This window comes from Osmerus eperlanus, chromosome 7, assembly GCF_963692335.1.
Source record: "Osmerus eperlanus chromosome 7, fOsmEpe2.1, whole genome shotgun sequence".
Taxonomy (NCBI): Eukaryota; Metazoa; Chordata; class Actinopteri; order Osmeriformes; family Osmeridae; genus Osmerus; species Osmerus eperlanus.
The window spans coordinates 21294193-21309151 of NC_085024.1; the positions used below are offsets into that span (position 1 = coordinate 21294193).

At 50.0% G+C, this 14959-nt stretch overlaps 1 protein-coding gene across 1 annotated transcript in view; it reads right to left on the minus strand.

Annotated features, from left to right (window-relative positions):
- Nucleotides 1-2970: 2970 nt before the first annotated feature.
- LOC134023973 (myosin heavy chain, embryonic smooth muscle isoform-like) overlaps nucleotides 2971-14959 on the minus strand; it is a 19418-nt gene continuing 7429 nt past the window's right edge. Inside the window, 23 exon segments of the mRNA XM_062466329.1 lie at nucleotides 2971-7235; nucleotides 7730-7753; nucleotides 7956-8128; nucleotides 8887-8995; nucleotides 9102-9310; nucleotides 9472-9595; nucleotides 10491-10579; nucleotides 10922-11050; nucleotides 11139-11300; nucleotides 11837-11907; nucleotides 11910-11990; nucleotides 11993-12047; nucleotides 12213-12311; nucleotides 12453-12499; nucleotides 12502-12565; nucleotides 12745-12825; nucleotides 12827-13000; nucleotides 13132-13158; nucleotides 13160-13248; nucleotides 13251-13284; nucleotides 13381-13425; nucleotides 13427-13486; nucleotides 14612-14818. Of these exon segments, the coding sequence (XP_062322313.1) occupies nucleotides 7043-7235; nucleotides 7730-7753; nucleotides 7956-8128; nucleotides 8887-8995; nucleotides 9102-9310; nucleotides 9472-9595; nucleotides 10491-10579; nucleotides 10922-11050; nucleotides 11139-11300; nucleotides 11837-11907; nucleotides 11910-11990; nucleotides 11993-12047; nucleotides 12213-12311; nucleotides 12453-12499; nucleotides 12502-12565; nucleotides 12745-12825; nucleotides 12827-13000; nucleotides 13132-13158; nucleotides 13160-13248; nucleotides 13251-13284; nucleotides 13381-13425; nucleotides 13427-13486; nucleotides 14612-14818 (2346 nt within the window). The 3' untranslated portion in view covers nucleotides 2971-7042.

Genomic DNA, 14959 nt, shown 5'->3' on the forward strand with positions numbered 1-14959 from the left:
CGATTTTGAGGAGTGAGAAAGATACAAGCTTCAAGATAAGCAGGTATGACATTTTTACTTATAGCATGACATCACACAGCGTTACACTGGTTTAGGTAAATTATGGTCATTTTTATTTATTTTTCATTGATAATTGTGGTATTCCATACCTTTAGTGGGCTGTGCTGTGAAATACGTGAACATCATGGTTATAGATTAAAAAAGATAAATTTAGTTAAACTGCAAACATTGATTATACTTAATGGTCCCTTTGTTAGACTGACAATGCTTGTTTAGGTTAACAGAGACTTGTTCAAACCTTTATTGGCTCCATTTGTTAAGCGTACATACTCTAAATCCTGTTTGGGATTGTTTAAATATCTTATTGCGTTATCAGGTTTACAGTGCACTCCAGTTGATGACTGTGATGTAAAATTGTTTAACAAATTTGTGGATCACTGTAAGCTTCTGGTCATCACATGAGCTTTCTCTGTCACTTACTCACACTGTCTTTTGATTGAGCCGAGACTGCTGGATTGATCTGATAATTCAGGTTCTTTGTTGTCGCAGCCCTCTCAGATCTCTCATGCTTCAACGCTTTGCACCTCTATTGCTGCCCCTGCCCCTGCCTGTTCCTCCCTCTCTCCACCCCTCTCCTCAGATCCCACCTTGGTCTCCTTCTAGCTATGCAGCCATCCAGCTCCGTAACTTTTGAACCTGGGATAGAGCAAGGTGTCCCCTGGGGTCGAGACCTCTTCACCTTTGTGACATCAGCAGCAGGTCACATGATGAGGACGCTTCAGAAACCCAGGAAGAACCGTCCGTCTAAACGTCAAGTCAACCACCGCCGTTTCCTCCACAACATGATCCAGAGGTGCGTGAATGTGTGAGAGAGGCAGAGTTTGGTTGCATGACTGTACATAAATGCTGTTCTTTTGCACTTTTGGTGCTAACTGCATTTCATTGGCTTTGTACCTGTACTCTGCACAGTGACAATAAAGTTTAATCTAATATAATATAATCAAAGTTGAAGTTGATACCAGTACGTTTCAGATTTCTTTCTTTTTGCACTCGTTCTCTTTCAACAGAAAGTTTGCGGAAATAGAAGCAGCCAACCATCAGCTTTCTTCATCCCTGTTATCAAGAGAGGAGCACATCTCCCCGCCCTCCCCGCCACAACTTCCAGTGACCTCTGACCTGCCCTCCCCACCACGACCTTCAGTGACCTCTGACCTGCCACACGGAACCTCCAAAGAAGGTGTTGTCCACAATCCTCTAACATGAATGTATACATTTCAGAATGACAAAATGGCTTGATTCCTAATCTCTCCTTTCTGTCTTTATTGTGACGGCTTCCTGTGTCGGCTCTTCTACCTGCAGCGGCTGATCTCGCCTTCTGCTCGCAGGAAACTGACATCAGTGCATTGAAACAGACCGAATCTGGAGACGGCTGTGAAATCAACCCGAAAGCTCGAGTGGACCAGTCCGACACCATCTCCAGCACTGCCACTGATGACACTCTGGATGACGGAACATACCACCAGATCGTAAAAAAGGGACATAAAATTAACGAAGAAAGTCAGTACACGTCATTGAACTGTCCAGAGAAAACTGATGACATTCTGCAATGGGGGGAGTTCCTTCAGACAGGATACATAAGTGATAAAAGCCCTGAGGTCCTGTTGGAGGACAGCCTTTGCAGCTGGATCGAAAGTGTCCGAGAAAAATATGACATGCAACCCAGTAGACACAATTCTGCCTCAAATAACCCGCCACTTGGTGAACACCCCAGGCCTGTTTCTCCCAACATGGATGCCTCCACTGACCCGCAACTCCTGCTGTCCCCAGCACTGTCCCCTCTGTCCTTAGACTCCTGTGACTTTGGGATTCAGATGATCACAGATCTGGCAGCATATTCTCCTTCCAGTTATAGCCTGTCAGACCCTGCAGAGAACCAGAGGCTGGACGTGCTGAGCCTGCTGGAGTCGGAGTTCAGTGACGAGGACTTTGGAGGCAGCATGGAGACCCAGGTCACCTTGTCAAACATGTTAGGGTGTCAGGTGGAGGCTATGGACCTGACTGGCAAGGCGCTTATTGATGACATCACCTTTCCGGAGCAACCAGGAAGTTTTGGGGAGAAACTGAGGGTCCACAGCAGCGGTGACAACCACAGATCAGGTGTGGAGCAGCTGGACAGTGAAGCAGGGCAGCGTGGGTACGAGCCTGGATACGGCCCTGGATACGGGGGCTTTGAGTCTCAGGGCTCAGCCACCTACAGCTTCATCAGCAGCGTTTCCAGAGAACAGCTCATGCTGACTGTTGAGCCGGAGGCCACAGAGAGAGAGGTGCCATGTTCAAGGTCGACAGATTGTCTAGAAAACACCCCGAACCAGCTGTCCAGCTCCAGAGGTTACCATGGTGACGTTCCTGACCCCCACATACTTCGAAGCACTTGTTCCCAACAGGACAGTTCCTGTTTTTTGACTGAAGGTGACGGCCATCAGGATTATACACCTTTCGGGGGTATTGCAAAGTCGTTTCCTGCTCCCGTACAGAAACGTCATCAAGTGTTAACCCTGCCCCTAGAGGGGGATTGGTTGTTTACGGATATCATGGAGGACGGGGGTCTATCGGGAGCCTATCAGTGTCAATGAATGTAAATTTTGTTTAAATTCAATCGAGGTCTCCATGTGGAGGTACTGTATATTGAGACATCTTGTATAACGCTTTGGGGGTTAGGGTCAAATGGGCTTCATCTGAACTGTTTATAAATTGTGTTTTGTTTACATTTGACAATGTTGGTATTGTTGACGTCGACAGTGTTCCTTATGTAATGACACCAAGAAACAAACATAAAATGTTTAATGACATCTAATAAATGTATATGATGTCTATTAATGGCCACGATGTGAGCATAAATGTTGATCTTCTTGAGATGAAGTGAGTGTGAGGTTGTGTGTCTGAGTACAAAAACATTGAGCCACACAGAGATCAAAACCAACGACATATATTAACATTAACCCCAATCAGAAGTCTTTTATAATTACAGCATCATAAACATAAAAGGCTCATAAACCACACATTTCCAAAATGTTCCAAGTTCCACAGAAGCCATGAACCAAAAAGAAACACACAAAAAACACCTTTGAGAGCACCAGTCTTGCTTCTCCGAAACACCAACAGCCTTCTCCGAAACACCAACAGCCTTGTGAGTCTGTGCTGTTTGTAAATCTCCTGAATACCACATCTTTACAACAGGCTTTATGACTGCTTTTTCTAAATGTTCATATGTGAAAACAGAGCAACAAAATACATGATTACTTTCTTAACATCTGCTTAGTTGACATCTGATTCAAATTAAACAAGGACTAAACTAAGACTGACACAACAGCTGATGATCTGTCTGTGTAGCTCCCTCTAGTGGCGGATAAAGTGCAGTGTAGCCAGGAACTTAGAAAACCACCCCTTCATATAGATCGCTTCAAACATTCCCTTCAGGAAAATAAAACACATAAAAGACAAAGAAAAGCTGTCACGAAGGACTAAATATATGTCGTTGTTCAGTAGTCATACACAAATTCAACCCATTCTCAACCCAAATAACCCCTGGCCAGATTAAGTTAAATGTTACTACTGCTAAAATAATCAAGCATTGGCAAATCAAATAGGAGCTCATTGTGGTGCTGGACCTGGGAACTACTGTAAAAATACAGAGGCAATGTTGTTCTGTTATGTATGGAATCATTTAAAAAAGGTTGTGTTATGCTCTTGAACAAGGGTATCCCTCGGGCTGCCTCACTCTCGGGCTGCCTCACTCTCGGGCTGCCTCACTCTCGGGCTGCCTCACTCTCGGGCTGCCTCACTCTCGGGCTGCCTCACTCTCGGGCTGCCTCACTCTCGGGCTGTCTCACTCTCGGGCTGCCTCACTCTCGGGCTGTCTCACTCTCGGGCTGTCTCACTCTCGGGCTGCCTCACTCTCGGGCTGTCTCACTCTCGGGCTGCCTCACTCTCGGGCTGCCTCACTCTCGGACTGCCTCACTCTCGGGCTGCCTCACTCTCGGACTGCCTCACTCTCGGGCTGTCTCACTCTCGGGCTGCCTCACTCTCGGGCTGCCTCACTCTCGGGCTGCCTCACTCTCGGGCCCTCTCACCCCCGGGCCCTCTCACCCTCGGTTCTGATGAGCCCACCAGGGAGGGAGAGATCTATATCATGACCCAGAACATGGTGATTACCAATGATTTCATCTTCTCTTATGTAACGAGTGGTGAATACCGAGACTACTAAGTCTGTTAACTTGGCATTTTACCACCAGTCTTTTTCTAAATCATGAATTAAACTTTTGCTCAATAGAAAATTTTTCATCTAGCATTCATAATAATAATGTGTTCATTTAGGAGGGGGGGATTCGAACCTGTAACGTCTTGATGCAGACAAATTCTCTACCACAGAGAAACACCCACATCCATGTGACAGGGCACTGTGTTTGTGTGTCTACAAAGTCGAGCTGTACCAGGCAAGCAGGTGCCTGGGAAAGCTTGTCGCAAATCAGACACACACTAAACACCTTCACATACTGGATTATGAACAAAAACATGAATCATGCTATAGAGATGCAGGGAAACTGGGGACCATAACAAGTGAGGGTTTGTAAGGCAGTGTCTATTCTAGACTCAGAGAGATGGCATGTTTACAGACAGGACAGTAGTACACATTGATTACCTTTAAAACTGACATCCCTCTGAGAACATAAGTGTTTAACATCAGGACACTTCAAATGAACCATTTCCTTATATCAGTTTGTGATCCACATTTCACTCAAGACTATGTTTATATTTTGAACATTTCAACCTTCACAGCTTTCGTTGTGAGACAAATCTAAAAACTTTCCTACGCCATTAGTTAAATTTACTAACTTGTGCTCAATTGTCATTGAACAATCTAATGCAGGAATGATGGGGAGAAAGAACCAGAATGTATTTTTCTGAAACTTTTAAAGAACAGATCAGAGGTAAATTGACAAATGTCCTGAACTTCTCTCCTTCTGTCTTATCTATTCTATTCTACATGTATTTTACTAAACTAATTCCCTTTTCTCATCCTTATGCCCACCGTTTGGTTAAAAACGAAAGCTTTGTTTGATAAATATTTTACATAGTTAATCAATAAAAAACAATATTACAATGTACAATATGTCTGTTCGATAAAAAAAAAGATAATTATGTATGATATGTTAAGAACGATCAGAGGAATTGGATTTTCAAAGAAATCCACGATCAGAAATGTTCCTGTTTTGCGAAAAAGGTCATTTCTAGCTCCATAGCTAATTACAACTATCATCTGACTTAAATTTGAGTTTGTTTCCCCAGTACAGATTCCAAACCAAACAAGCCCAAGTGACAGAGCAAAGGAGCAAATATATTCCAGTACACACCAGCAATGACAGAGTACAGTCAACCACAAATACTCCAAGCTGGGGTCACACAGCTCACAGACAAACAGGCCAATCTCCACTATCATCTGGGTCGAACTCTACACTGTTCTCAAGACACAGGACAAGACTTGGGTCAGATTTCAAGACCATAGTTCATCTTCCTCCACATAAGTTTGTTTAAACTTACATGGCAATAAAAACAAATTCTGATAAGGGCCAAACGCACAAGTATCAATAATAATCAATGATGTCTGAACATCACCGGTCAATAATAATAAAAAGAAATAATAACAGCAATAAATAACTTCATGTGTTTATGTTCATTCTGTATTTAGGTTGGCTTAGATTACATGAATTCAACTGCTTGTAAATACGTTAAAGAAGCTATATACTAAGAATTTAATTAAAGAAACTACCCAGTACACTACTGCTTATGTATCTAATCTAACGATCTACACTAATTGTTGGAAAAGCTTGACTCCTGTCTGCAGACTTGACCTGGACGCAGAGCCTAGCGCTGGAGCCGATCAGCAGCATTCTGCAGTAACCAAGCAACCGTATCAGTCTAGAGTGAATACTCACATGACCAGCAATATTGAAAATAGGATACGAGTTATTGTATTGTAATCATAAGACTGACTGTATAAATGTGCAGGAGGAACTTAGGACCACGCTGTCCTCTTGACGCTGTTCTCTGGTCAGGGCAGCCGTCCTGCCCTATAAGGGACATGGTAACAGAACAGCAGTAATCCTGATCCTAGATCTGATCTTAAGGACGACTAGGAGCCTGTCGTCAGTATGTTTCTATGAGAGGACACGCTGGGGTTGGTTGCACTTACAACATCAAGGAGGTTTCCAGCAGGTCGTTTCTCTCTGTAGTGTCTGATGTGTCGGACGACTTGCACACACAGATCAGGACATGGTTGGAAAGTTTGGTTTCAAATTCAGTGAGAGAGCAGAAAATTCTGAAATTCAAGTAAATTTTCTCTGTCTCAAGCGTACAGTATATTAAAATAGAGATACGTTTTCTCTCACCGTAGCGGAGTCAACGAGTGATTGACTCACAGAAACACATACACTGCCACCGGTCTGAACACTGTGTGACCGGTGTGTACCTGTAGACTGGCAGAATGTCACCTCACACATGCAGACGCAGGGTCTTTAACCCTTTGAGGGAAACAGAGCCAATGTAACTATGATTTTCCATTCTGGCAGCCCTATGTGTAATCAGGTAGAATGTACAAATGCTGACCCTTCTCCTCATAGAGTTAAACATGGCTTTACATTGATTGAGCTGCAATGAGGTGTGGCAGCCATTTAGTTTCTGCCATTTAAGCACGATACAGCATCATGAGACTAGCACACGGCTATGTTGATATAAATGACGTTTCTGCACCGGTTTCCGGTAGCTGATGTGTCCCCAGAGATGCAAGCTCCTACACTAGTGTACGTAACTGTCAGTCAGGCGGAACTCCTGATCAGTCCTGGTTCTCCTCCCCTCCAGAAGAGAAATCTTGCTTTTGTGTGTGTGTGTGTGTGTGTCTCTCCTTCACCTGTCATTCAGTGCTGTTAAGGCTTCAGGAGGGCAGGGTATTTGTGTTTCAGTGTGTGTGTGTGTGTGTATGTGTGTGTCACTCCGTGTTGTTAAGGGTGTAGGGTGGAGGAGGCCCGAGGCTGTTCTCTGAGGTGGGCGTGGGGGTCCCCGGGGGGCCGGAGGACGGCGTAGGGGAGGCGGGGGGGTCTTCTGAATCGGAGTTCTCTAACGAGAGGTCGTCAACCAACGCTCGCCGTCCTGAACGCATCGCCAAGGGCAACGGAGCACGCCTGGATGGAGGGAGCAGGACAGGATGCAGAGAGAGAGAGAGAGAGAGAGAGAGAGAGAGAGAGAGAGAGAGAGAGAGAGAGAGAGAGAGAGAGAGAGAGAGAGAGAGAGAGAGAGAGAGAGAGAGAGAGAGAGAGAGAGAGAGAGAGAGAGAGAGAGGGAAAGGAAGTGAGAGAGAATCTAAAATCTCGTATGTCAATATTACCCTCTCTTTACTCTATTTTCCAGGGAGAGTAATACTTTCTAGCAGGGGTTTTCAAATCGACAGTTAGTAACTAGATTCCTATAAACATCGTTTACTAACTAACTGTCCAAACTAAGACTGATTGATCACATAAATCACACACACATTAAAATGCAGTACCAGGGTTAAATCATGCCAAACACTAGTCTGATGGTCCAGATTTCAACACAGCTCTCTTCCAGACAGCATGATTGAGATGAAGAGTCTCTAAAGTGACCTTAAAGACACACAGAAACACACAGGGCGACCTACTTATCTGGCTTCCATTCGGGGATGCTGATTGGAGGTGTGCAGACAGACAGATGGACAGTGTGTGAGGGTTAGATGACGGACGGACGGAATAACAACAGAAAAAACAAAAAACAGACATGATAACGGAAATCGAAACACGATTTGTCGAACATGTCAGCACTCTGAATGGTACTCTCAAATCTCTCCATCTCTCTCGCTCTCACACACGCACAGCTGCGGGGTGTACCTGAGCTGGCTGCGCAGAGCGGTGATCTCCCGGGTCATGCTCTGGCCGCTGTCGGTCATCTCCTCCAGCTCCCGCTGCAGCTTCCTCCTCTGGGCGTTGGAGCGCGAGTTCTCCTCCTCCACCTCCTCCAGCTGTCTCTTCAGCTGCCGCAGACGACCCAGGGACTTGTCCAACTGACGGGAGGAGGGTGGGGACGGGAGGTGTGGGTGTGGAGTGATAGTGGAGGAGGAGGGAGGGTGGGGTGGATGAGTGGGGGGGGGGGTGAGGGCAGGAGAGAGCAGGGCGGAGATGGAAAGAGAGGGGTGGATTAAGATCAGAACAGGGGGTGTAACAGGGATCAGGAGGATTAAATGATTTTAGAGGACTTCTGGTTTTGGTATCCCAACCCCTCATCCTCTCCCAAAAATGAGAGATTATTCTGGGAGAGGAACATAACCCCTACCTTGCCCCCAAACAGATGCCTGAGTTGGATTAGAATTAGGCTGGATGGACTACACAGCAAAAACCTCTCATATTTGGGATGATAACTTCATCTCGACCCCTACTGTGCTCCAGAGCTTAGCCATACAACACCAACTCTGTGGTTGCCAACGCACACAGGTCTGTGTGGTCCTGTCTGGTTCTTTACTGGTCTGTACTGGGGAGTCAGGTGGCTGAGCGGTGAGGGAATCGGGCTAGTAATCCGAAGGTTGCCAGTTCGATTCCTGGCCGTGCCAACTGACGTTGTGTCCTTGGGCAAGGCACTTCACCCAACTTGCCTCGGGGGAATGTCCCTGTACTTACTGTAAGTCGCTCTGGATAAGAGCGTCTGCTAAATGACTAAATGTAAATGTAAATAAAGGCTGTCTCTATTGTCTAAGCTCAGAGGTGGTTGAGTGCTCTGCGCTGCCCCCTGCTGGCAGAGCCAGGCGTGTGCCGTGGGAGGGTGTACCTGTTCTCTGTACTGGTCTGCATGTCTCCTCTCGTCATCCGCCTGCATCATCACCTCTTTCAGCTTCTTCTCTGTCTTGCGCACCAGCTTGTTGGCTATGGCTCTCTCCCTGCAGGGGAAGGGGGAAGCTCAGACACACAGAGAGACACTGAAGAAGAAGAGAGGAGGTGTGGAAGCTGGACGTGTGTGTGTGTGTGTAGACATGTGTCTCTCACTGTCTCTCCTGCTCCAGCTGCTCTTCCATGGTGTCTATCTTGGCCTCCAGGGCGGCGACACTGAGCCTGTGCTTGCCCCTCACAGCCCCCTCCATCTCCCCCAGACGAGACTTCAGGTCCTTGTTCTGCTTCTCCAGCTGCTCCCGGGCACCCTCGGCCTTCTGGGTCAGCGTGCGCTCGCCCTGCAGCTGCACCGTCATGGTCTCCACCTGCAGGGCGGACCCAAGCGTTTCTGAGCGTGTGTGTGTGCGTGTGATACACCTGTGTCTTTGCTGTGTGGTGTGTGTGTACCTGCAGTGTGGTGTGTATGGTGTGTGTGTATTGTGTGTGTGTACCTGCTGTGTGCTGTGTGTGTGTTGTGTGTGTGTACCTGCAGTGTGGTCTTCCTGTGCCTCTCAGCGATGAGCTCAGCGTTCCCCTGCTCCTCCTCCAGCTCCTCCTCCAGCTGGGTGATTCGGGCCTCCAGCCTCCTCTTCTCATCAGACAGGGCAGTCCTGAAATCACACGCGCGCGCATAACAGACATGGTGAGACAGGGCTCCAAATGAACTATTTTACTTGGTAGCACCCGCCGAAAATGTTGTCTTTTCAGCTCTTGAAATTGTGCGCGCTAGTTAGATTTCTGTTACGTGACAACGGAGAGATTGACAGCTAATATTAACCAATCTGAAATCTGCATTAAAGTTAAGAACGTAAAGTTCATTAAGTACATTAAGTTTAATTTGATATGTAACGTTGGATAGGCGTTGACCGCTCAGTAGTAGCTCACAGCCGGCACGTGCTCTCACACAAAATGCCGCCTTTTTACGAGGAGTTTGGGTGATCTCCCCAAAATGACAATTAACGATGTACAAAGGATTCTATGTTGCTGCATTTCAAGCAAGAGGGAAAAGGGGTTCAAATTGTACGTTTCGAGTTACATCGACAATTAAGAAGGTAAGGTTTGTGTAACTCATAGACTACAGTAAAGGTAGCTAGGCTAGCTATCATACTAGCTAGCTATCAAACGCATGTGAGCAGTAACATTAGCACTAGCTAGGCTAGCTCTAGCTAGTTAACGATTTTTTGCTACATATTTATAATGTACACTCTGATCTAAAAAATTAAATTCTGGAAACGGGAGATATCTCAGTGAGGCCGACCTGTGATTGGTCGTTGAAAAACCATACTATCTGAGTTTAGGGTTAAGAGTATCACTCGTGTGCATATAGCCAATCAGTCAGCCTTTTGGTTTTCAAACCGGTCGAACCATAACGATTATTTGCACGTTATTTGAAATGCTTCCAAATATATGTTGAGGTCGCACAGATATGATTTCGCCCTGTGAGACACAAACAACACACACAGACAGACAAAACAGACACACACTCCAAGTTGTGGAAATACTGACTTTCCAGCGGAGTTGTTGACGATCTCGTCGGCCATCTCGTCTCTCTCCTGCTGGGCCTGCCTCCGTAGGCGCTCAGACACAGACATCTCCTACACACAGAGCAGAGATCACAAAAGAACACACATCCTTCAAGTAGAAGTACAGATACTAATTTTTTTAAATATTGGTTGAAGTGCTGACTACACTTTTTCACTCAAGTTAGAGGATGTTTTTTTTTTTTTTCAACCTTTCAAAAACAAATTATTTTCAAAACTTTTTTTTCACACACATGACCCAATTATTATAATTGATCGATTTCTTTTTTTTGTCAACCTCATCCACAGAAACTGTGAGATTCTTGTGTGTGTAATACAAACAGCTTCTAAACACAGCAACTCAGCCACACACACACACACAACAAACACACCCACACAACACACATACACACAAACCTCTGTGAGTTGCAGAAGCTCGGCCTCCAGTGTCTGCAAACGCTTCTCGCTGTCTTTTGATTGGGCGACGATTTCGTCGCGACCTAGCTTCGTCTCGTCCAGCTCCCGGACAAGTTCTTTCACCTGAGCCTGAGACAACAAGCAAGTGTTCTTGACATCCTTCCCCCAAACTGTAGGGTAACTAATAACTAAACAAACCCTGATTTTCTTTCTTTACCTGCATTCGACGCAGCTGCCTAAGCCCCTCCTCCCTGCCGCGATTGGCTGTCTCCACATGGGCTTCCGCCTCCTGAAGCTCCGCCTCCAGCTGCTTCTTGACGGACATGGCCTGAGAGCGCTGGCTCCTCTCCTCCTCCAGCAGGGTCTCCAGCTCTCTCACCTGGGAGAGGGGGAGGAGGGGGAGGAGGGGGGGGGATGGGGAGAGGATGAGAGGGAGAGGAGGATGAGAGGGGGAGGAGGATGAGAGGGGGAGGAGGATGAGAGGGGGAGGAGGATGGAGGGAGGGAGGATGAGAGGGGAAGGAGGATGGAGGGGGAGGGAGGATGAGAGGGGGAGTAGGATGAGAGGGGGAGGGAGGATGAGAGGGGAGGAGGATGAGAGGGGGAGGAGGTATGAGGGAGGAGGATGAGGAGGAGGATGAGAAGGGGAGGAGGATGAGAGGGGGAGGAGGATGAGAGAGGGAGTAGGATGAGAGGGGGAGGAGGATGAGAGGGGGGAGTAGGATGAGAGGGGAGGAGGATGAGGGAGGGAGGAGGATGAGAGGGGAGGAGGATGAGAGGGGGAGTAGGATGAGAGGGGAGGAGGATGAGAGGGAGAAGAGGAGAGGGTTACAAGACTTAAACTGTACACTAAACGCTCGTGAGACCCTTATTTTAAATCAAAATTTCGCCGTTTATCTTCCTGTCTGCTGCACACCTGTTTGCTGAGGCCCCGCCTCTTCTCCTCTCCCTTCTCCTCCTTGGTGCTGATCTCTCTCTCAAACTGAGCCTGAGGGCCTGCAGGGTGACCTCAAGCCTCAGCCTCGAGTTCTCGGCCTCCCCCAGCTCCTCCTCCAGCTCCTGGGTCTGACGCGCAGAGACTGGGCCTCCGTCTCCAGGGCCCGGCGGGAACGCTCCAACTCGTGCACCTGATGCGAAGGTGAGGATGAAAACTGATTACGAATATCAGAGGGAGGGATGGGAAGAGGACAGACAGACAGAGAGACAGAGAGAGAGACAGACAGAGACAGACAGACAGACAGAGACAGGCAGGCAGGCAGACAGAAGCAGTCGTACGTTCTTCCCCACGGTACGTTCTTCCCCACGTCGTCTTGCTGGTTGACCAGCTGCTCCATGTCCAGACGTAGCTGCTTATTGGCTCTCTCTAGCTCCTCCCTCTGGTCCTGAGCCTCCTACAGACAACCAATGGATGAAAAGAAAGTTTCAAAAGACAAGATACTTACAAGCAGGGACATTAACTCAGCCCCTCTGGTGAACCCCGTGTACTGTGTAACACACCTCTAACCAGGCATGCTCTCCAGGCTGTACTGTACCTGCAGTGCTCGTGCCAGGGCGAGGGAGCGGGTCTCCTTGTCCCGCTGTCTGCCTCGGCCCGGTCTCTCTCCTCCGCCAGCCTGGCGCTCACAGCCTTCTCCTCCGCCAGGCACTGAGGGGCAGAGGTGGAGGGGGCAACGGTCAAGGTCAAATCTCTCACCATGGAAGCGCTTAGCAGAGAGACCGTGGAGGAGATTCAACGTGGTCCTGTGACGCCCCCCCCCTCCCCTCTGTGGGGGGCACAGTTTCAGAGTGTCCCCCCCCCCCTTGTGACCTTTTTAACCTTTGAACTCTACCTGGTCGAACCTTCTTCTGCCTCTTCTCCAGAGCGGTGCAGTTCTGCCTCTCTCTCTGCAGCGCCAGCGTCATGTCCCTCGATCTCCTCCCTCAGACGCTCCCTCTGCCTCTCCAGACGCTCCTTCTCCTCCTCCTTCTGCCGCTCCCGCTGCACGCCGCTGTCCAGCTCCCGCTGCAGCTTCCTGCGTGCCTCCTCCCCCGCCTCCACCGCCGCGCTCACCTCCTCCGACTGCTTACGAAGCTCCGCCAGCTGGAGGGGGGGGGGGGGGGGGGGAGGAGATGTAAGGCTAGTTAGTTAGCGAGTTAGCTATCTTGCTAGTCTTGCTAGTTAGCAAGGTAGCTAGTTAGCTAGCGATTTGGGCTAGCTTGAAGCCGCTCTACCTGCTGAGTGAGAGTCTGGATCTGACGAGTCAGCTCCTTGGCCCTCCTCCTCCTCCTCCTCCACCCGCTCCATCAGGCCGTTCCTCTCCTCCTCCAGCGCCCGCACCCGCGAGCCAGCGCCAGCTTCTGACGGGTCTCATCCTGTAGCAGCTCCTGAGGTGAGGAGAGGAGGGCACGAGGAGGGGAGGGCATGAGGAGAGGAGAGGAGGGGGGTTGTGTGTGTGTACGTGTGTGTGTGTGTGTGTGTACCTGCGCGTCGTGCAGCTGGGTCTCCAGGGTGCTGACCTCCTTGCCGAAGGCGGAGGGACTTGGAGTCAGAGGAGGTCAGAGAGCTGGAGATGGACTCAATCTCAGACTGCAAGACAGAGAGAAGGAGTCATTCACATTATCGCTATAAAACCCCCCTTTTGATTCAAGTCACACTGTTCACTGAGGCATACTCTGACCTCCCTCCCCTCCCCTCCCCTCCCCCTCCCCTCCCCTCCCCTCTCCTCTCTCTCCTCTCCTCTCCTCTCCTCTCCCCTCCCCCTCCCCTCCCCTCCCCTCCCCTCCCCTCCCCTCCCCTCCCCTCCCCTCTCCTCTCCTCTCCTCTCCCCTCTCCTCTCCTCTCCTCTCCTCTCCCCTCCCCTCCCCTCCCCTCCCCTCCTCTCCTCTCCCCTCCCCTCCCCTCCCCTCCCCTCCCCTCCCCTCCCCTCCCCTCCTCTCCCCTCCCCTCCCCTCCCCTCCCCTCCCCTCCCCTCCCCTCCTCTCCTCTCCTCTCCTCTCCCTCCCCTCCCCTCCCCTCCCCTCCCCTCTCCCCTCCCCTCCTCTCCTCTCCTCTCCTCTCCTCTCCTCTCCCCTCCCCTCCCTCCCCTCCTCTCCTCTCCCCTCCCCTCCCCTCCCCTCCCCTCCCCTCCCCTCCTCTCCTCTCCTCTCCCCTCCCCTCCCCTCCCCTCCCCTCCTCTCCTCCCTCTCCTCTCCTCTCCTCTCCCCTCCCCTCCTCTCCTCTCCCCTCCTCTCCTCTCCTCTCCTCTCCTCTCCTCTCCTCTCCTCTCCCCTCCTCTCCCTCCCCTCCCTCCCCTCCCCTCCTCTCCTCTCCTCTCCCCTCCCCTCCCTCCCTCCCTCCCTCCCTCCCTCCCCTCCTCCCCTCCCTCTCCTCACCTGTAGTTTGTGCAGGCGCTCCTCCCTCCCCTCCCTCTCCTCACCTGTAGTTTGTGCAGGCGCTCCTCCCTCTCCTCACCTGTAGTTTGTGCAGGCGCTCCTCCCTCTCCTCACCTGTAGTTTGTGCAGGCGCTCCTCCCTCTCCTCACCTGTAGTTTGTGCAGGCGCTCCTCCCTCTCCTCACCTGTAGTTTGTGCAGGCGCTCCTCCCTCTCCTCCCTCTCCTCACCTGTAGTTTGTGCAGGCGCTCCTCCTCTCCTCCTCTCCTCACCTGTAGTTTGTGCAGGCGCTCCTCCCTCTCCTCACCTGTAGTTTGTGCAGGCGCTCCTCCCTCTCCTCACCTGTAGTTTGTGCAGGCGCTCCTCCCTCTCCTCCCTCTCCCTGTCGGCCTGGGCCAGGCGTGCGGTCAGCTCCTGCAGCTGGCCCTCGGCCCTCTTGCGGCCCCTCTCGCTCTCCAGGCGGCCCCCCTGCAGGGCCTTGAGCTCGGACGACAGGTTCAGCCTCTCCTCCTCCAGCACCGTCTTGGCCTTCTCCAGGGACTGGCGTGCCTGGAGGACACACAGCCTGTGTTTGAGAGCGTATTCACTGAATGTGTGCGTTGTGTGGGTACACACAGGTGTGCAAGCCCTGAAAGTGTGTGTGTGAGAGAGAGTGCATGCTGTGTGTGTATGTGAGTGGTTGTGTTGCTG